Source organism: Pygocentrus nattereri, chromosome 13 (genome assembly GCF_015220715.1).
Source record: "Pygocentrus nattereri isolate fPygNat1 chromosome 13, fPygNat1.pri, whole genome shotgun sequence".
Classification (NCBI taxonomy): Eukaryota; Metazoa; Chordata; class Actinopteri; order Characiformes; family Serrasalmidae; genus Pygocentrus; species Pygocentrus nattereri.
The window spans coordinates 3,953,200-3,971,841 of NC_051223.1; the positions used below are offsets into that span (position 1 = coordinate 3,953,200).

An 18,642-nucleotide genomic window follows, 5' to 3' on the forward strand; every position below is an offset into this window, starting at 1 on the left:
CACGAAGAATTGAGACTCTTGAGAGCAAAGGGAGGCCCTACCCAGTATTAGTGTAGTGTTCCTAATAAAGTGCCAGGGTCTGTGTGTATTGTGGTGTCCACCACATGCTCCACATTTCAGAAGAGGCCTTACAGGCACGGTATGCAAAGCGGCCTATTCCTGCTTCAACTCAATAACGATGGTGGGCTTTCTTGCACAAACACCACGCTCAGGTCAAGTCGCTACAGAATTGAGGTCTGGACATGACAATCCCAACAAGCAAAATTCTTCTTATGCTGAAATTTTGTGAATTTAGTTTTCACCCAGCAACATGTTTCTTATTCAGTAAACGTTCTGTTCTTGTTCTTTCAGTCCACATACATTTTTTTCCACTGTTCTTCTGGCTCACCCAGGGGGTCTTCAGGAATTTTAAAACAGTCAGCAATGTTCATCCTTGACAGCAATGAATTAATTCCTAATATCATTCCAAACATGCTTTTCTTGCTCAGTGCTTGCCTGCTGGTGGACACATGGACAACACTGACATTTTCCAGTGCAGGAGAGGCCTGCAGATCCTTAGATGTTATCCTTTGGTTCTTCGCAATGTGCTGCATTTATCTGCCTGACAGTGCGTTGGTGAAGTCCAAACTCATCAGAAGTTGTTTGTGACTACTTCTAGCCTGACAAGCATCAACCACTCTTTTTCTGAGTTTGACCCAGGCACGGCTTGCACTTACAAACGTGGTAAAGGCCAAACCTTAATAGTTAAGATGTTTTATCCATTTGAGAGGGCCACTGACACTCGCTCTTGTCATACTTATAGACCTTATTTTCTCTCTCTCTGTCTGTCTCTAAGAATTTATAACTGCTTTATTGTTTTTGCAATATTTTGACGATGGGTCATATAAATGTTCCTAGTATTGCACCCACTGAATATGATTTTGTGTTAATTCTAGTTCAGGTTGAGCATTGCTTGGGCATCGCTTCCAGGGTATCGCCCGTGGGTATCAACACCACTGGAGAGCTAATCAGCTCCTCAGAATTTGTAGGTTTGCACATTGTGACGTCTTTTAATAGTCCTGATACTGATAGAGAAATCTAAGTAAGAACTCTAAGTTAAATATAAACCATACAAATATAAACCTCACAGCCTTAAACCTTATTAAATGATTCAAAAACAATATGAATGCCTTCACCAATGATCAGTCAGTAAATAAAGAAAATGACATTTTCCTGGACAGTGTAGATCTCAGCCAGTGGATGAAGTTTGCGGGAATCCAGGGAGCAGAATAAGTGGAGCAAAGGGATGAGGTGTACAGTATTAGCAGCTGGTGAAGGTTGTGCAAGAGGCCTGAGCTGGAGGCATGATGAAGCAGCAGGGGTGGGGTAATACTCGCACTACAGAAATGTAGCCAGTTGTTGCATCAGCCTTTTGGAGTCTGTCACTGCAGTAAGTCTCCCACAAAGGACAAACACTGCTCGATTATTTGATTTAATAAAGCACTGCTTGTAACTCATGACCTCTCCCAATAATTGTGTTGGAATGAAAGAGTATCTTGGGTTGAAATGCAAATATGGAAATATTGCCCCTTACCCAGTTAACCAAGAAGACACGTGTGGTGTCTCAAACCTACTTCTATAGTTTTGCACCGAAGCTACAAAGCTAACGTAGGTACTTATACTTCACCAATTGGCATCGTGTAAACTGTATGGCTGAGAGTGTTGGGGTATGTACTCAAAAAAAATATAATCAATTACTAATTATCAATTACTTCTACTTCTAGGAAAAAGCAACCTCACCTTACTCTCTAAAACATATTCAAATCTGCACCAAAGTAGCCCAAAAATGCTCCTTTTAAAGTCATTTATTTTCCCAGTGAATAACATTTAAAAGAGTGGCTGTCCCTTCACGGCTTCTCTGTTTCTTTGGTTACCGCGCGTGCTGGCGGAGCAGGAGGAAGCGCAAGGGGGGCAGACGCACCGGGATATTATGCAGGACAAGGAGAAGGTGCTTCAGCCCTCCGCCTCCAAGCATTCTGCTCACAAATGTTCAATCGCTGGAGAACAAAATAGATGTGCTGAACGCACGGATCAGGTTTCAGCGCGACATCGAAAACTGCTGCGTTTTGGCGCTCACAGAGATGTGGCTCTCCACAGCAATACCAAACAATGGCATCACACCGGCCGGCTTCACCACCTACCGCCAGGACAGAGCTCTGGACTCTGGTAAGGGCAGAGGCGGTGTGGTATGTGTTATGGTGAACTCTCGATGGGGAACAAATGTAGCAGGTCTTTCCAGTCACTGCTCTCCAGACATTGAACTCATAATAGTCAAAGTTTGACCCTTTTTTCACCCAGGGACTTTAGCTTAGTCATTTTCACTACAATCTACATCCCACCTGAGGCAGACCACTCACATGCATTGGAGGTTTTGTACGTGACTATTAATGGACTTGAGAACGTTCACCCTGCTGCTTTTATTGTGGTTGGGGATTTTAACAGGGCAAACTTGAAGAAGGTTCTGTCGAAGTACTACCAGCACATTAAATTTCCCACCCGAGGTGAACAGACTCTTGACCACTGCTACATCGCAATCAAGGACAGTTAGAAACCCCTCACCCGCCCTGTCTTCGGCAAAGCTGATCACACCTCTATTCTTCTCCTTCCCGCATACAAACAAAGACTTAAACAGGCAAAACCAGGTCTCAGATCAGTCTATCAATGGAGTGAGGAGGCCATATTCACACTTCAGGACTGCTTTGAATCCACAGACTTGAAGATGTTCCATGATGCGGCTGGCACAGACATCAATGAATAGAATACACTAGCTCTATCACAAGCTACATCAATAAATGCACTGGAGACATTGTACCAAAAATCAACGTCAGATCATTTCCCAACCAGAAACCCTGGATCAATGCTGAGGCCAAACTAAGAGCTCAGGCTGCTGCCTAAAATTCTGGTGACAAAAGGAGCTACAGGGACAGAGTGGAATTCAACTATCTTGGCTCTGATCTCAGACGTGGAGGGGCCTGCGCACCATCACTGACTACAAAGAAGGTGTGATCTGTAATAGGAGCTCTTCCTCCTCACTTGCAGATGAACTCAATGCTCGTTATATTCCTTTTGAAGCAACTAACACCTCACCTGCTGAGAAACTCTCAGTAGATGAGGAGAGCTGCACTCCAGCCATTCCCCTGTCTGAGGTGGTGAGATCCTTAAGGGCAGTTAACCTATGCAAGGCACACAGTCCCAATGGCGTCCACAGCAATGTACTTAAAGCATGTGCCAACCAGGTCGCTGAGGTTTTCACTGACGTCTTTAACCTCTCCCTAAGACTGTCGGTGATGCCCAAGTGCTTTAAAGAAAGCAAAATTGTTCCAGTCCCCAATAAATCATCTGTCACCTGCCTGAATGACTACCGCCCTGTTGCCCTGACATCTACAGCTATGAAGTGCTGCTTTGAGCGGCTGGTCAAAGCTCACATCTGCTCAACACTTCCAGCCACCATGGACCCTCACCAATTTGCATAAAGCTCCAACAGATCCAAACATGACGCCATTGCACGCCAACGATACACACTGCTCTCACACACCTGGACAGAAAGAACACATATGTACGAATGCTGTTCATAGATTACAGCTCAGCAATCAACACAGTCATCCCTGCCAAACTCATTCCTAAGCTCACAGACTTGGGTTTGAACTCTCATCTCTGCAACTGGATACTGGACTTCCTGATGAGCAGACCCCAGGTGGTGAAAGTGGGGAACATCTCTTCCACACTGACTCTGAGCACAGGGGCTCCCCAGGGATGTGTGCTCAGCCCCCTCTTGTACTCCCTGTGTACACATGACTTTGTAGCCTAACACATGTCTAACATCTTCAAGTTTGACACCACCATCCTAGGCCTCATCATTGATTGAGATGAAACAGCCTACAGAATCGAGGTCAGCACTCTGTCAGACTGGTGCCATGACAGCAGTCTCTGTCTCAACATCAGCAAATCAAAGGAGATGACCATGGACTACAGGAAGCAGCAGAGGGGTGGTCACTCTCCCCTATCCATCAATGGAGCCAAAGTGGAGAGAGTCAGTAGTGTGAAGTTCCTTGGCGGACACCTCACTGATGACCTCACCTGGTCCCTCCACACCAACACTATTGTGAGATCTGCTCGTCGGCGTCGCTTTTTCTTGCTAGGCTCAGGAAGTTTGGTCTGCCTCCTCAGATCCTCACCAACTTCTATAGATGGACCATAAAGAGCTTACTCACGGGCTGCATCGCTGTCTGGTACAGCAGCTGCACTGCCTGTAACCGCAAGGACCTTAAAGGAGTGGTGAGGATGGCAGAAGCCATCATAGGCAACAAACTACCAGCCTTACAGGACATCTACCAGTCGTGCTGCCTCAGGAAGATCAAAAAGATCCGGTCAGACAGCGGTCACCTTCAGGCTTCTGAACAAGCTGTGATGCTGCAGGTCCTTCCCCAACTACCATTCCACTCAGTTGCTCGGTCAGTATTATTACTAAATCGTATCATATCTGCTATGGACAACACCACCTTAACACTACGTCACTTTAAAGAACAATAACACTGAGTCACTTAAATCACTTTAAAATGTATATTGTCTCTATATTTTGTGCATCTTTCTCAATATTTTGTGCATATTTAATATATTTCAATTTGTTTCTTATATTTTACTTTTACTTATTTACATTCTGTAGAGTGATTATCTGAGCCTCACCACAAGCATTTCAATGCATAAATGTCCTGACGTGCAAATGACAAACTCGAAACCACACAGGCAGTAATGCTTGATTACAATCCTGCTATTTGAGGCTGCTTTCACGCCTACCTTGTTGAGTGCAGACCTGTCAATTCTTTGGCTCAGTTGGTTTTGACAGGTATACTGTAGAAAATATCATTATATCAATGCAAGTCTGAAAACTGCTACTAATACTCATTTCCCACATTTGCATTCACAAATTATAGGCTACCATAATATTCCGACCACACATGGAGCAGCAAAACAGCTTCAAACGGTGACACTACCACCACCATGTTTTGCATTTGGGATCAGATTATTATGCTGGAATGTAGAATGTTTCGCTAAAATGGCAACTACAGCCGGTTCATAGCTTTGTGAGTGGTCTTGACTGACAAATAAGGTAGCAGACAAGCCGCCTGGACATACTTTGGTAGAAGGTGCTACAGACCAGTACAAACTAATGGATGCTAAACATCCAAGCTGGTAAAACACTTGAAAGATGGACCCAGTACCCTGCATATGCTAAGCCAACCTTAATGAACCACAATAAGGGCCTTGATATTTGTGTTTTGACGGTGAATGCACCCGGCGTTTATTAAAAATTAAGCACTAGGTTATGACGATCGTTGATGTGGTTTTACTGCTGGTTTTTTTCTCTTGTCGTTCTGTACTGCCTGAGCGAACGCGAGTCTCACTTTAGTTTTGCACCGAAAAGACAAATATAAGGTCTTTGAGCTTGTGTTGGCAAGTGTTTCAAGCAACTGTATTGGGTGTGAACAGTCATTGTTATGAAAATTAAGCGAATTTGCAACTTTTTACGCTTCATGATAACTCATTAAAAGTTATCAGGCCTGAAAAAACTCATCCAGCAGGTTTTTTTATAGACTGTGATCATATTTGTTGCAGGGCGATGTTATTATGCTTGACAGAACACAGTTCACTTCTATAATAGAGCACATACTGGCGACACATTAACTATATTAAATAAGTAACTACTTAGGAAAGCTACATTTTATAATAATATGTACATTTTGCCTAGTTTTTCTTTTAAAGAACACTTGAGCTGATAAAACAAATGTTTATATAACTAACAGTTCTCTTTAACTGACCTATGAATGTCAATCTCAGTTTCATTCACAAGGAAAATCTTATAAAAAAAGAAATAAAAATAAACAGGAGATCCCTCTTTGATACTGAAACTCATATCAACAGTGATACTATTCAAAGTATGGCATCAAAGGGAATTTTAGCGTCAAGCACTGCACCTCCACTCCGCCTGCACATTTAAAAGACACTGTAAACAGCCAAACAAAAAAATCGAATTTGGTGAGCAAATCAGATTTGGGCCACTGGTACCTGCGGTGTGAACGTAGCCTCAGCTGTTCTTTTTGTGAAAAAGCACACCGACATGTCCTTGTGTATGAAATGTGCTACATAAATACACCTGTCTTGCCTTTTGTAGTGATTTGATAATAAAAATAAAAGCTTCATTTTTAAGAGTTACACTGATAAACAACACTGAAATCTGTCCTGCTATAAAAACAGGCAAGTGTGCAGCGTTGTGGTACAGTGCACAATAAAATAAAGAAATAAACTTCAGACAACAAACATATGTTGACTGATCGACTGAATTTGGGGTGAGTGTGATGGTGCAACTTTGATTTCTTTGATTGTGTCAAACTATTGTTTTAAAACTGCAAAATACTGCATGAGTGTTAATTATGTACGATGTGTTGACTCATCTATGACTCGCCTTTATTCTTGGATATGTCTAGTTTCAGAGACACACACACACACAGAGCGAGCGAGCAGTGAGGATATTTGAAAGCCAGCGTCACACATGCAGAACCAAATTATTCAGAATCCGCAGGCTGTATCCACGCGTGCATGTCTTTCACATCTTCTGCCTTCACTAAAGCTTTTGCTTTTTGGTGCAGAGAGCGGAGATTCACTGATGCAGAGAGAGAGAGAGAGAGAGAGAGAGAGAGAGAGAGAGAGAGAGAGAGAGAGAGAGAGAGAGAGAGAGAGAGAGCGCGAGAGAGCGTGCGAGAGAGAGAGAGTGTGAGTGTGTGTGTGTGTTAGAGAGAGCGAGAGAGCGAGAGAAAGTGAGAGTGAGAGTGGGTGAGAGAGAGCGAGAGAGAGAAAGAGAGAGAGAGAGAGAGAGAGAGAGAGAGAGAGAGAGAGAGAGAGAGAGAGAGAGAGAGAGAGAGAGAGAGAGTGTGTGAGAGAGAGCGAGAGAGAGAGAAAGAGAGAGAGAGAGCGCGAGAGAGCGTGCGGGAGAGAGAGAGTGTGAGTGTGTGTGTGTGTTAGAGAGAGCGAGAGAGCGAGAGAAAGTGAGAGTGAGAGTGGGTGAGAGAGAGCGAGAGAGAGAAAGAGAGAGAGAGAGAGAGAGAGAGAGCGCGCGAGAGAGAGAGTGTGTGTTTGAGAGAGAGCGAGAGAGAGAGGGACAGTGTGTGTGAGAGAGCGAGAGAGAGTGAGTGTGCGAGAGAGAGCGAGATTGAGAGAGTGAGTGTGTGTGTATGTGTATGTGTGTGTGTGTGTGTGTGTGTGTGTGTGAGATCTCCCCTGGAAAGGTGCCGTTTTCTAAGAGGTACGAGAAGGTGGTAAATACAGATTAAGATGCTAATCTGTCCACACACACAAACACACACTTGGGGTCATCCAGTGCTCGTTCTGGTGTGAATCAGCTTCATTGATTTTTCAGCTATCAGGCCGAGACAGGCCGCTCAGGCCTCGGGCTCGAAACGTCCCTTTATCTGAACTTCCTCTCCTTTAGCTCCGTTTCTCCTTGTGCTCCAGCTATGACCGACTCGGTAACTACTGCTTAGCGGATCTGCTGATTTACCTACTTACGCAATAACACACGAGGGGAGCGCTACACCACGAGATACGGACAATGCTGCGCTGCGGCCGAATAGCATACGTTCACATTAGGAGGCGCTTCAAGTTGTCGACATGAGTGGGCGTGTCCACTGTTGAGCTTCTGACAAGAAAACTATGCACTGTCTAGAGGCTCTCTGGAGCCTCCAGTCACAATGTTTACAGGGACACTGTAAATAAAATAAGTCACGATAAGTGACATTATTGACGATAAGTCAATTGTACCTAATCATTTTTTAATCATTATTTACTAATAACAACCTAGTTAGTGTGAATGTACAGTACAGTATTAAGCTGATAAAGCCGTGCTGCAGCCTCTGTCGCACAGAATGGCTTCCCTCACCAAACACGAACGTTGGCTTAAAATAATGTTCACATCATGATCGCATCAGTTATTAAAAACAACAAAGACCACGCATAGCTACAGTAACAGTGATTTAACATGGCTACGTTTTAGCCATTTAATCACTTTAAATAATTTTTAAAAATGCTATGGCATTGTATGCTAAAGAACATTGTCCCAAAGCCAGTCCGTTTATCCTTTATCCTTCAAATCTCACTAACTATCCTACAAGCAAGTTAACACTGCTGCCTACTGAAGTGACATCATAACACTGGCCAGCTCACCAAACGTGAGCTCCACTCAAACGTGGTAGACGACAGTTTGAAAAGCTGGTTCTGGTATATAACAGTATTAAAACAGCTTGTTTGTGGTATGTATGTAGCTATGTATGTATTCCTATTCTGACCACTAAACCACCTCATCATTCAGAAGATCTGGTGACACTAGATGGACACAGGATACAAAGCATAAAACATACTTAGAACAACTGCCCAAGTAGAATATAACGTCGATGTGAATGTATTGCATGCAATTTATTATGTGTCCTAAGGATTCAGCGGTCAGGAAATACAACACTGATTGTCTCTCAGCAAAAGGATGAAGATGCTTGCAAAGATCTTCAAACGCAGTGACTTGTTTCCCAAACCAAAGATCAGAAGTGTCCAGGTTGTGGTCCTTTCTGTGGTTCTTTATGGAAGTGAAAACTGGACAATAAAACAACAAAACAGGAAAAACGTTGAAGCGTTTGAACTTTTGTTGGCAAAATTTTGATGGTAAAAACTTGGAAAACCTTGGACAGCAAAGAAAACAAAAGGATCCTTGACCAAATCAAGCCTCGTTCAAAGTCCAGATAACCAAATTGGAGTTCTCTTATTTTAGACATAAGAAGCCACATCAGTGGAAAAGAATGACGCCTGGAATAGTTAAAGGTAAAAGAGGAAGAGCACGAGGAAGAGCACGGTAAAAGAGGCAGGCCAGCAACAAGGTGAATGGATATAATCAGATATACCATGAATAAGCCATTAAGAAACTCGGAGAAATTCTATTCATATAGTTGCCAGAAGTTGGAATTGGCTTGACGGCACTCAATAAGGAGTGGAGGGAACTGCTTGGCTCTAAAGTCTCCAAACAGCCTGAGAAAACAAGCAGCTTGGGAGATTTTCAGGACAAGGTCAAATTGCAATACAGCGCAACTGGGGTTTATGCTGGAATTGCAACATTTCGCTAAGAATGATGGAACAAAGAAGAAAAACATGACTCCCAGTGAAGAGTGGCACTTTTCAGCAGGAGCTGTTTTGCAGATGCACTTTATACTCTTAATCACTCTTTCCTCGAACTATGTGATAAAAAAATATATATTTCTGGAAGATGAAGAGTTTTTCTGAAACCTCAGGTGGGCGCAATTCAAGGCCACCTGCCCGCAGTGTTCAGAGGAAAGGTGACTTATGATATTAGCGCTGGCTTTTGGAAGCTTTAATGTGATGGATCTTCATAAAAGTCTCTTCTAACAGTGATTTATGCAGGCAGAGCCGAGGCTGGAACAGCTGTGCTCGCTCGTATTGTGATCATTTCCAATACGGCACCATCAGGCCACACATCTGTCCGGCTCTGCCTCTACCGAAAACACAGCTGGCCCTCATATCTAACTCTCTCTCCGTCCACCTGCCTCTAGGTAGTGTTTCTTGCGTTCTATTTTTACCAAACTTGTAGTTTGAGCCTAATATAATATGATAAAACTTTACTGTTTTACTGCCCCCAAAATCACAAGCACACCATTTATCAGATTCATGTTTTTGCATTTTGATGTTCTGTAGACTGTATTTATTAAAGCAGAGCCTTTCGGTTCCCTGTCCAGTCCTAAGTGATGTATTTAAACCCACACATTTATCATATTGCTAATGAACAGACACAAAACCTCTCATTGCTCATCAATCCAGCATTTATAAAGGTTTATATTGTGTATTTCACTCTCAAGATGGAGAGACAGAAGTCTAGCCATTCACTTGCTACAGCAACCAACCGTTTTGCAGTTAATGCAACTAATAATTACTTTAATTTTTGAAATTGCAGTAATAAAGTGTTGCAAACATGCCTACGTGTCTGTAGAGTGAGATTTTGTGGTTTAAAGACTTAGAAAAACCATCTTCTGATGATCTATTTGGTAACTATAAGAGGACTAACGCTATAAGAGGACCCTGTCTAAAAAAAAAAAAAAAAATGTATTTAGTAATATATAGTAAATGCTAGTTATAATATCACTAATTCTTATATAATTGTTACTTGTAGTGACATGCATGTAATTAAAGCACCGTAATGCACTGCAGTTCTTTTCATAAATTATTTACTTATATACACTTATTATACTTAAGTGTAATAAGTAATATTGTGTATCTTTATAAATGTATCATACGCTATAATTAATGAGTATTAATGTTTAAAACAAGTGTAAAACAACCTAATAATGATGAACTAAATAACTATAACAATTGACTTAAGTAAATATGCAAGCATTGTAAACAGGACACAGAAGTTACACATAATGAATATTGTTTTATACAACCAAGTAAATTTGCTGTTATAGAATTTGAATCAGCACCAAACAGCTAAATCACTGCTAACACACTAAAATTAGGTTTTTACAATTTAATTATGTCGCATAGTAAATGGTTAATCGCTCAAATGGTACCATTTATTAGCACTTAATGTAGCATTATATCACATAGGTTTCTGAAAAGGATAACAACTGGGGTATAAAGAAACACACATTTATATTTCTCTATAATAATAATAATAATAATAATTCTTCAAAAATGTATTTTATTGAAGAACCTGGTCTGTGATCTGTATAATTAAACCATTCAACTATTAACATGAACTATCGGATGAAGATAAAGTCGCAGGGCCTGTTGTTACAAAGTCTTACCACATATTTTGGAAGTGGAAGGACTTTTTTTTTTTACTTTTTGGTCAGAAATAGTTTGTTTTTCACCAGCTGGCAGATACAGAATGAAGCCAGACTGCCAACATTAACACTAGCCAGAAATCGTACCTGTGCCTCCAGATCAGTGGCTACACTAATATTCAGGAATTCTTTGTCACGTGAGGATACCCAGAACTGAGAATAATGTTAATTATCAGCATTAATCGATATGGAAAACTAAGCCGTGATGGGATTTTTGGCTATACTGCCAAGTCCTGCTCTCAGCGTTGCCTTGTTTACCTGCAGCAGGCAGCGCTCCTTGAAGGTATATCCGATGAGCTTATCCAGGTGCATCAGACACTGGTGGTAACGGATATGGTGTGTAAGGACTGGGAGCATCATCGCATGCTACACACACACACACACACACACACACACACACACACACACACACACACACACACACACACACACACATACAGGGGGAGAGAGAGAGAGAACACAGAAGACACAGTGAAAAACACAGAGTTACTGAACAGACAAATTGCAACAACCCCCGAAGAACAAGATGGAACCAAACGCGTGCAAAAGCCGCAGAGGCTGAAATCAATCAGCTCGTCATTATTTATTAAGAGCACTTCTGACAGAGAGAAAGATCAAAGCGTAACACACACAATCTGGGTGTCATCAACAACAGAGGGAGGAAAAAAAAAAAACAACGGGACGGTGACCAGGGGCTGGAAGGAGAGAAAATTTCTTCGTGTTCTTTTTATTTATTTATTTCTTTTTTTTATGAGCCGGGTTGCACTGTAAAAAAATATTTCACATCTTAATTCAGAGCAGTAAAGAACTTGGCTGCCTTGAAACTCGAGGTCAATGGAGCTGTAATGGTAAGTTAACAGAACAACACGTATTCTTTTAACATCTTGTTTGAATTTCGATACAATCTTAATTTGAAAGTAGTTAATTTGAGAGCTTCTGGCTTCCTGAAGATAAATCACGCATGTACAGGTCACTTGTGAGTGTCCGTGGTTTCTGTGAGCAGAAGAAGTGAAGGCCACTGAGGTATGTTTGTTTCCGTACGTTCTCAGAACATATTTTCTGGAAACTTAGAGGAAAAACAAGATTTACAAGTTTTATTTGGCTTTTTGTGTTTTTTTGTATTTTTAAGGTGAGGTGAAGGCTCAGAAAATTCTTACTACATGTAGGTACTTTATATACGCAAATACACATACACACCGCTCAGCCGATCGCCTGTAACATTAAAACCACCTTGTTTATACAAACACTGTCCATTTTATCAGCTCCTCTTACTGTATAGCTGCACTTTGTAGTTCTACAGCTACAGACTGTAGTCCATCTGTTTCTCTGATACTCTGTTACCCTGTTCTTCAGTGGTCAGGACCCCCACAGCACCACCACAGAGCAGGTATTAGCAGGATGGTGGATCATTCTCAGCACTGCAGAGACACAGACGTGGTGGCAGTGTGTTTGTGTGTGTTGCGCTGGTCTGAGTGGATCAGACACAGCAGTGCTGCTGGAGTTTTAAATGCTTCAGTGTCACTACTGGACTGAGAATAGTCCACCAACCAAAAATATCCAGCCAACAAAGTCCTGTCTGATCCACTCATACAAGCACAGCAAGCACAGCAGGGTGACTGCAGTGCTGAGAATGACCCACTACCCAATATACCTGCAATACAATAGTAAATACCTACATAGTGGTGTTCTTTTGGGGGTCCTGACCAACAACGTTAGCAATATAATGCTAACGGTAATCACCCAAATCAATCATTTCATTGTATTGATAATGAGTGTTTGAGGTTTGTCTTTCTGTTCCTCTTCTGATGATTTCTGATGTATTTGGAAACACTAGCAGGCCCCTGTAAACAGCTACTTAATATAATATCATTATCCCTCCTCCATTAAATGTTTTCCTGCCATTCGCCAAGCCATCAGACTGCCAGACAGAGAAGCGCGATTAGTCACTCCACAGAATACGTTTACACTGAGTCCAGTGAGTGACTCAACAGAGGACAGACACTGTGCATTTAAGCACTCACCAGCCTCACTTTGTGAGTCTGTGTTGTCTACTGCTTCATGGCTGAGCTATTGTTGCTCCTAGACATTTCCATTTCACAATATTACCACTTACAGTTGTCTGGGGCAGATCTAGCAGCACAGAAATTCCACAAACTGACTTGTGGCAGAGGTGGCGTCTTATGAGTGTCATGTTTAAAGTCGCATTCTACTGCTAGCATTTGTCTATGGAGACAGCGAGATTATTATATATATATGCTTAATTTTAACCACCTGTTAGCAAAAGGTATGGCTGAAACACCTGATCTCAACAATTAAAAGGCGTGTTTTGTCTATATAGTGTGGGTGTGTGTGTGTAGATACATATGAAATATATCGCTGTTGTCGGATCAAAACTGGATCAAAAAACATACTTTAGGTTTAATGCAAATCAGTGGCACCAGATGTTTTTACAAGTGATTTTGGGCTGTTTCTTCTGGTCGGTTCATCATGAAATTTACACACAATGTAAAGGACAACAGACATTTTCAAATTATGCCAAAAACTGAAAAATGACAATATTGCTCCGACAATAGTGATGTGTGTGTGTGTGTGTGTGTGCGTGTGCGTGTGTGTGTGTGTAAGAAGAAATGCCTGTTGCCCTTTACATTTTTATACATTTTAAGAAGAATGGACCGAAAGAAACTGCCCAGAATAACTTGTGAAAACCTCCATTGACTTATATTAAAAAGTAAAGTAGTTTTTTTTTTCCTTTTCCTATAAAGTTACCATTTTGGAGATTTGGAAGTTTTCTTCTGACAACAGGGATATATTATAGAAGACGTTGGACATAACGTTAAGAAATACTTAAAGATATAAAATTGAAATAAGAATTTTTTTTCCTTTTTGAAATTAATTTTAATTTTGAGATCAAAAGGCAATTCTCAACATGCTGTAATGTAAAAATGAATGTTTGTTCTACAGAGCCCTAATGGCATACTACACAGGTGGTTTAGAGTGTGGGTGCACTCACAGCAGAAGCCCCAGATGTCTATTTTTGACAGAAATGATAGAAGCCAGGAAGAGAACAAGAGACATGCAGTAAAACAGTTTTGCCTTTCCACAGACTGTCGTCAATGTTCACTTCTTTAATACTGAAATAAATCTGTTATACCTTTCATTATACGTAAGATACATACACATTTTTAAGGCACAATTACAGTATTTGCTAAATTTAACATATTGGAAGGAAGTGGCCTGAGCAAAAGTTATAAAAACATGTCATTTGGCCAGGGGTGTTCAAACCTTCACATACGACAGTGAATGTACGCACCTGGCACACATCAGAGCGGATTCCGGTCTTCCAGAAGCCTTGGCTGCTGAGCTCCACTGTAACCTCTCTCCTCATTGAGTTCTTCTGCCTAATCTTCTGCAGAGCCTCCTGCAAATTACATTACAGGTTATTAAAATGCACAGCACACATGCATTTGCTTGCATTGCCATCTTTCCAAGAGTCTCCACTGAACAGTGCATCACTGTAGTTAGAAACTTCTAACAGAGTATTAAACTGGGCCAGAATGATCCAGAACACAAGTAGAAAAATTCTAGCCCTGCCTGTCTATGGAGTTTTCTGATCTTGGCTGCAGTGTGGCTGAACCATATTCACTGTGGCTGGAGCAAAGAAAAACAAGGACCAATCATGTTCCACAGGAAAAATGTGAGTGAACTTGGAAACAAAACTGACCTTTTTATCTCGATAGTCCAAGTCCCTGGTCCTACTAAGCATCATCATATCAATTAAAAGACCAAGTCCTTGTTTCCTCTAATCTTCCATGAAAATATAACGACTTTTACCTGCTTCTAAATTGTCTTCTGAATTTTGATTACATCATTGTGCACCAGCGAGTATGGAACCACAATATTTGCCAATAATGTCATGACCTCCCTGCCTCACCCAGTCAAAGAGCAATTAAGAACAATGCTCATTTCTGTTAGCACCTCTATGGGACTCTAGTAGCCTGTAAGCCAAACTAAACCAAAACTTAGCACTTGAAATAAGGACTTTTCTACCATTCTTTCAGAGGTTAAATACAACAAGAAAGATGATGTACTCCTTTATTTTCCCAGGAATCCTTAGGCCTTCTTTGAAGGCCTTGAAAGCCCCGAGGTTCCTCAATAATAGAGTCAGTGCAAACTCTTAAGTACAAAATGTTTTATAAATGAAAGTTCAATGTCAACTTTGCTGCTGAGTTCATGAAACTTTTACTGATGTATGCACTGATCTTTAACTCAATCCAAGCCCCATAACAGCCATATCTGTTTATTAGATTATGTGTAAATGGAGGCAGCAGGCTAGCTAGGTCAGCCAATTTCTACAGCCAACAGCTGTCAGGAGTTCCACCATCTAAACACCACTTTAACCCCAGCCACTAACCTTAGCCTGAGTTCCTGAAAGGAAGCACAAAGTCTGAATGTTCTCATCAGTGTATCTCTGGTCTCACACAATAATATATATTGAAGCGATATGCGTATGTATGTTGGGGGAAGGGGGTCCCATGGTCTTCTAAATGTGTGTAATTGCTTACCTAACAAAATTTAGTCTAAAATCAGCCTCTGTACCCTAATATTCTGATATACCCTAATATTCTAAGTACACCTAACTGACATCCCAACAACCCAACAATCTCAGCCTGCTTCACCACATCAGCAGCAGTGGGGAGTAATGAGTGAAACGGAGGAGTTGTAGACTATCCCCACTCACTAAAAACATCCTCCAGCTTTTATATGGCGGGGTCTTCGAGAAGCAAAAGCTGCTCATCCACTTTCGTGCTAGATGAGCATCCAGGGAATGCTGGCATGGCCAGCTGAACAAATGGACCGATGGATGGACAGATGGATGGACGACAAGCAGATAGATGAGCTAGCTTGCACTAGCTTTCGCTTGGTCGTTAGCCTTCACTCTGAAGAATCTGAACACAGACACTGTAGCCGAATAAAAACATGACTTTTTTTTTTTTTTTTTTTAAAAAGCTGGGTGGACGGGACAACCTACACCAGCCCTGAGATTGGTGAGGATACTGTTTACGGATGCAATACCTAAGAAAAATATAGGCAAAATACATCAGTGTTCTACCATCAGTCTTAACTTATCTGTGAAGTTGGCTAAAGCTAAGACCAGAGAGGACTTTACACCTACTGCACCAATCAAAGTTAAGCCTAGGTACAACTAAGGCCAGTCTTAGCAGCGTGTGTTCAATTAAAAACACATGCAACCCTGGCAGCTGCTAAACAAGCCAAGTTTCTAAGCAAAATGGCACCATGTGCATACCTACCACTGGCAAAATTACCAGCATAAACATCTTAACAACTTAAATTAATAAAACAGTCAACACAGCCAGGTTCAGGAAGGCAACAACCAGTAGAAAAGCACTTCTCAACCTTTTTAAATCCACACCCAAAGGTATATTTTGGGATTCTCCATCTCAACTCAGGAAACACCATAGCTCTTCATATTTGCATGGAGGACGTGGACGTCAGCTCTGGAACAGCTCTGCAGTCTGTTTCTACTGTAAACAATACACTACATTACTAGCTCTGCTTCTACTCATAGTGTAGATGCGCAAGGTGAGGACTTTATCAATAAGATGGCTACCAAAGCAACGGAGGAAAACAGGGAAAAGGGTGTTTGCGTACATCTGACAGCTCTTTCAGAACAAAGCAATGTCTGCTTTTTTCCCCACTTAAACCTATAAATTAGCAGTTTGTGAAAAAAGCTGCTGCATAATGTGCTAGTGACTCGAGTAGCAGCAGAAAAAGACACTGTGTGACAAGCAAAAAACTAGTTTGTTTGAAGCAGTTATAATAGCCTTGTCAAGGTCTGCTCCCCAACCAAGCATCTTGGTGAAAATTCATCTGACCATCAGCTGCTGCAGCTGTTTACTCCCAGAAAGTTTGGAGTGTCTCACACTAAAAATCAAGGTTGTTTGTAGCATTTCAAAGAAAGCTGACTGGGTTGTTTTTACTAACTTTTATGTACTAGAATACAGTCGGGGGTTAGGTGCCTTGGTCACCAACATTCTGCAGTCAATCACAACAGACCTCCAAACTACATGTGGCCTTCAGATTAGCTGAAGAACAGCGTAGAGAGCTTCTTGGTTTCCATGGCCGAGTAGCTGCATCCAAGCCTTACATCACCAAGCACAATGCAAAGCGCTGAATGCAGTGGTGTAAAGCACCGCCACTGGACTCTAGAGCAGTGGAGACGTGTTCTCTGGAGTGACCAATCACGCTTCTCCATCTGGCAATCTGATGGACGAGTCTGAGTTTGGTGGTTGCCAGGAGACGGTACTTGTCTGCATACGGTACTGTATTCTGCCAAGTGTAAAGTTTAGTGGAGGGGGGATTATGGTGCGTGGTTGTTTTTCAGGAGATGGACTTGGCCGCTTAGTTCCAGTGAAAGGAACTCTTAATGCTTCAGCAGACCAAGAGATTTTGGACAATTTCATGCTCCTAACTTTGTGGGAACAGTTTGGGGACGGCCCCTTCCTGTTCCAACATGACTCTGCACCAGTGCACAAAGCAGGTCCATAAAGACACGGATAAGCAAGTTTGGTCCTGACCTCAACCCAGTAGAACACCTTTGGGATGAATTAGAGCGGAGACTATGAGCCAGGCCTTCTCATCCAACATTGTTGTCTGACCTCAAAAATGTGCTTCTGGAAGAACAGTCAAAAATTCCCATAAACACTTTCATAAACCTTGTTGAAAGCCTTGCCAGAAGAGTTGAAGCTGTTATAGCTGCAAAGGGTGGGCCGACATATTAAACCCGACAGATTAAGAATGGGATGTCACTCAAGTTCATATGCATGTGAAGGCAGATGAGCGAATACTTTTGGAAATATACAGTAACTACCGATGCTGTTATATGAGCTAACAGATATCTGTTATACACCTAGCATAGTGATGGATGATGGTGGCAAGGGAGGACCACCTCCGTTTGGTCTCCTGACCACAGGTGGCTGTTCCTCACCAGGGATTGACCCTGCAAAACCAAAAGATCAGCTTCGACTTCTCACTTCTTCTATTAATAGCTGTAGCTTTTGTAAAACAAAAAGTAGCAGAAAAAAAGCTAAATGTTTTCATCATGCTGGGGACATTCGATCCCAACAAAGAGGTAAACACACCAACTCAGACTCACATTGTTCTGCTGTGTACAAAGCCTCTCAAAGAATATCAATACCAGCAGTTCCACATGTATTCGGGGGCGAAAAGCAATATGATGAGAAATGTAATAGAGATAACAGAAAGAGAGATAAGCCCTTTAATGCGTCAGCCCATTTGTCACCGAGACAGTCATGCCAAACAAACCCTTGGGAATTGAATCCAATTGTACCAATAAGCATCAGCAGAAAGGTTATGATGGAAAGAGAGCGAAAGACGAGGAGCAGCAGGGCCTATAAAGCGGCTAATTGGACGATTGTGATGGCAGCGGGCTGTCAGCATGGCAGTTGATTGGTTTAGATGTTGGGGAAGAGGACCAATCGGGACGGACGTGAGTACAAGCGGCCGTCTGTCTATTAAAAGTAAAGACGGACACACCATCAAGCTGTGAGGAATTAAGAGAGTGTAGGTATGTGTGGCCATGACTCAGCATCAGTATTTTCTTTTACTTTGAAAAGTGAAACTCTGTCCTTTGTATTTTCCTGTCGTTACTCGTTTGCTGAACCTGGCTTTC

At 41.8% G+C, this 18,642-nt stretch overlaps 1 protein-coding gene across 2 annotated transcripts in view; it reads right to left on the minus strand.

Annotated features, from left to right (window-relative positions):
• The window catches only part of drosha (drosha ribonuclease III), a 241,172-nt gene that overhangs the window by 175,755 nt on the left and 46,775 nt on the right, over nucleotides 1-18,642 (minus strand). For both annotated transcript variants that reach the window (XM_037544473.1, XM_037544472.1), the window contains 2 exons: nucleotides 14,242-14,349; nucleotides 11,190-11,297 (listed from right to left, as the gene is read on the minus strand). In XM_037544473.1, the coding sequence (XP_037400370.1) occupies nucleotides 11,190-11,297; nucleotides 14,242-14,349 (216 nt within the window). The remainder of the gene's footprint in view (nucleotides 1-11,189; nucleotides 11,298-14,241; nucleotides 14,350-18,642) is intronic.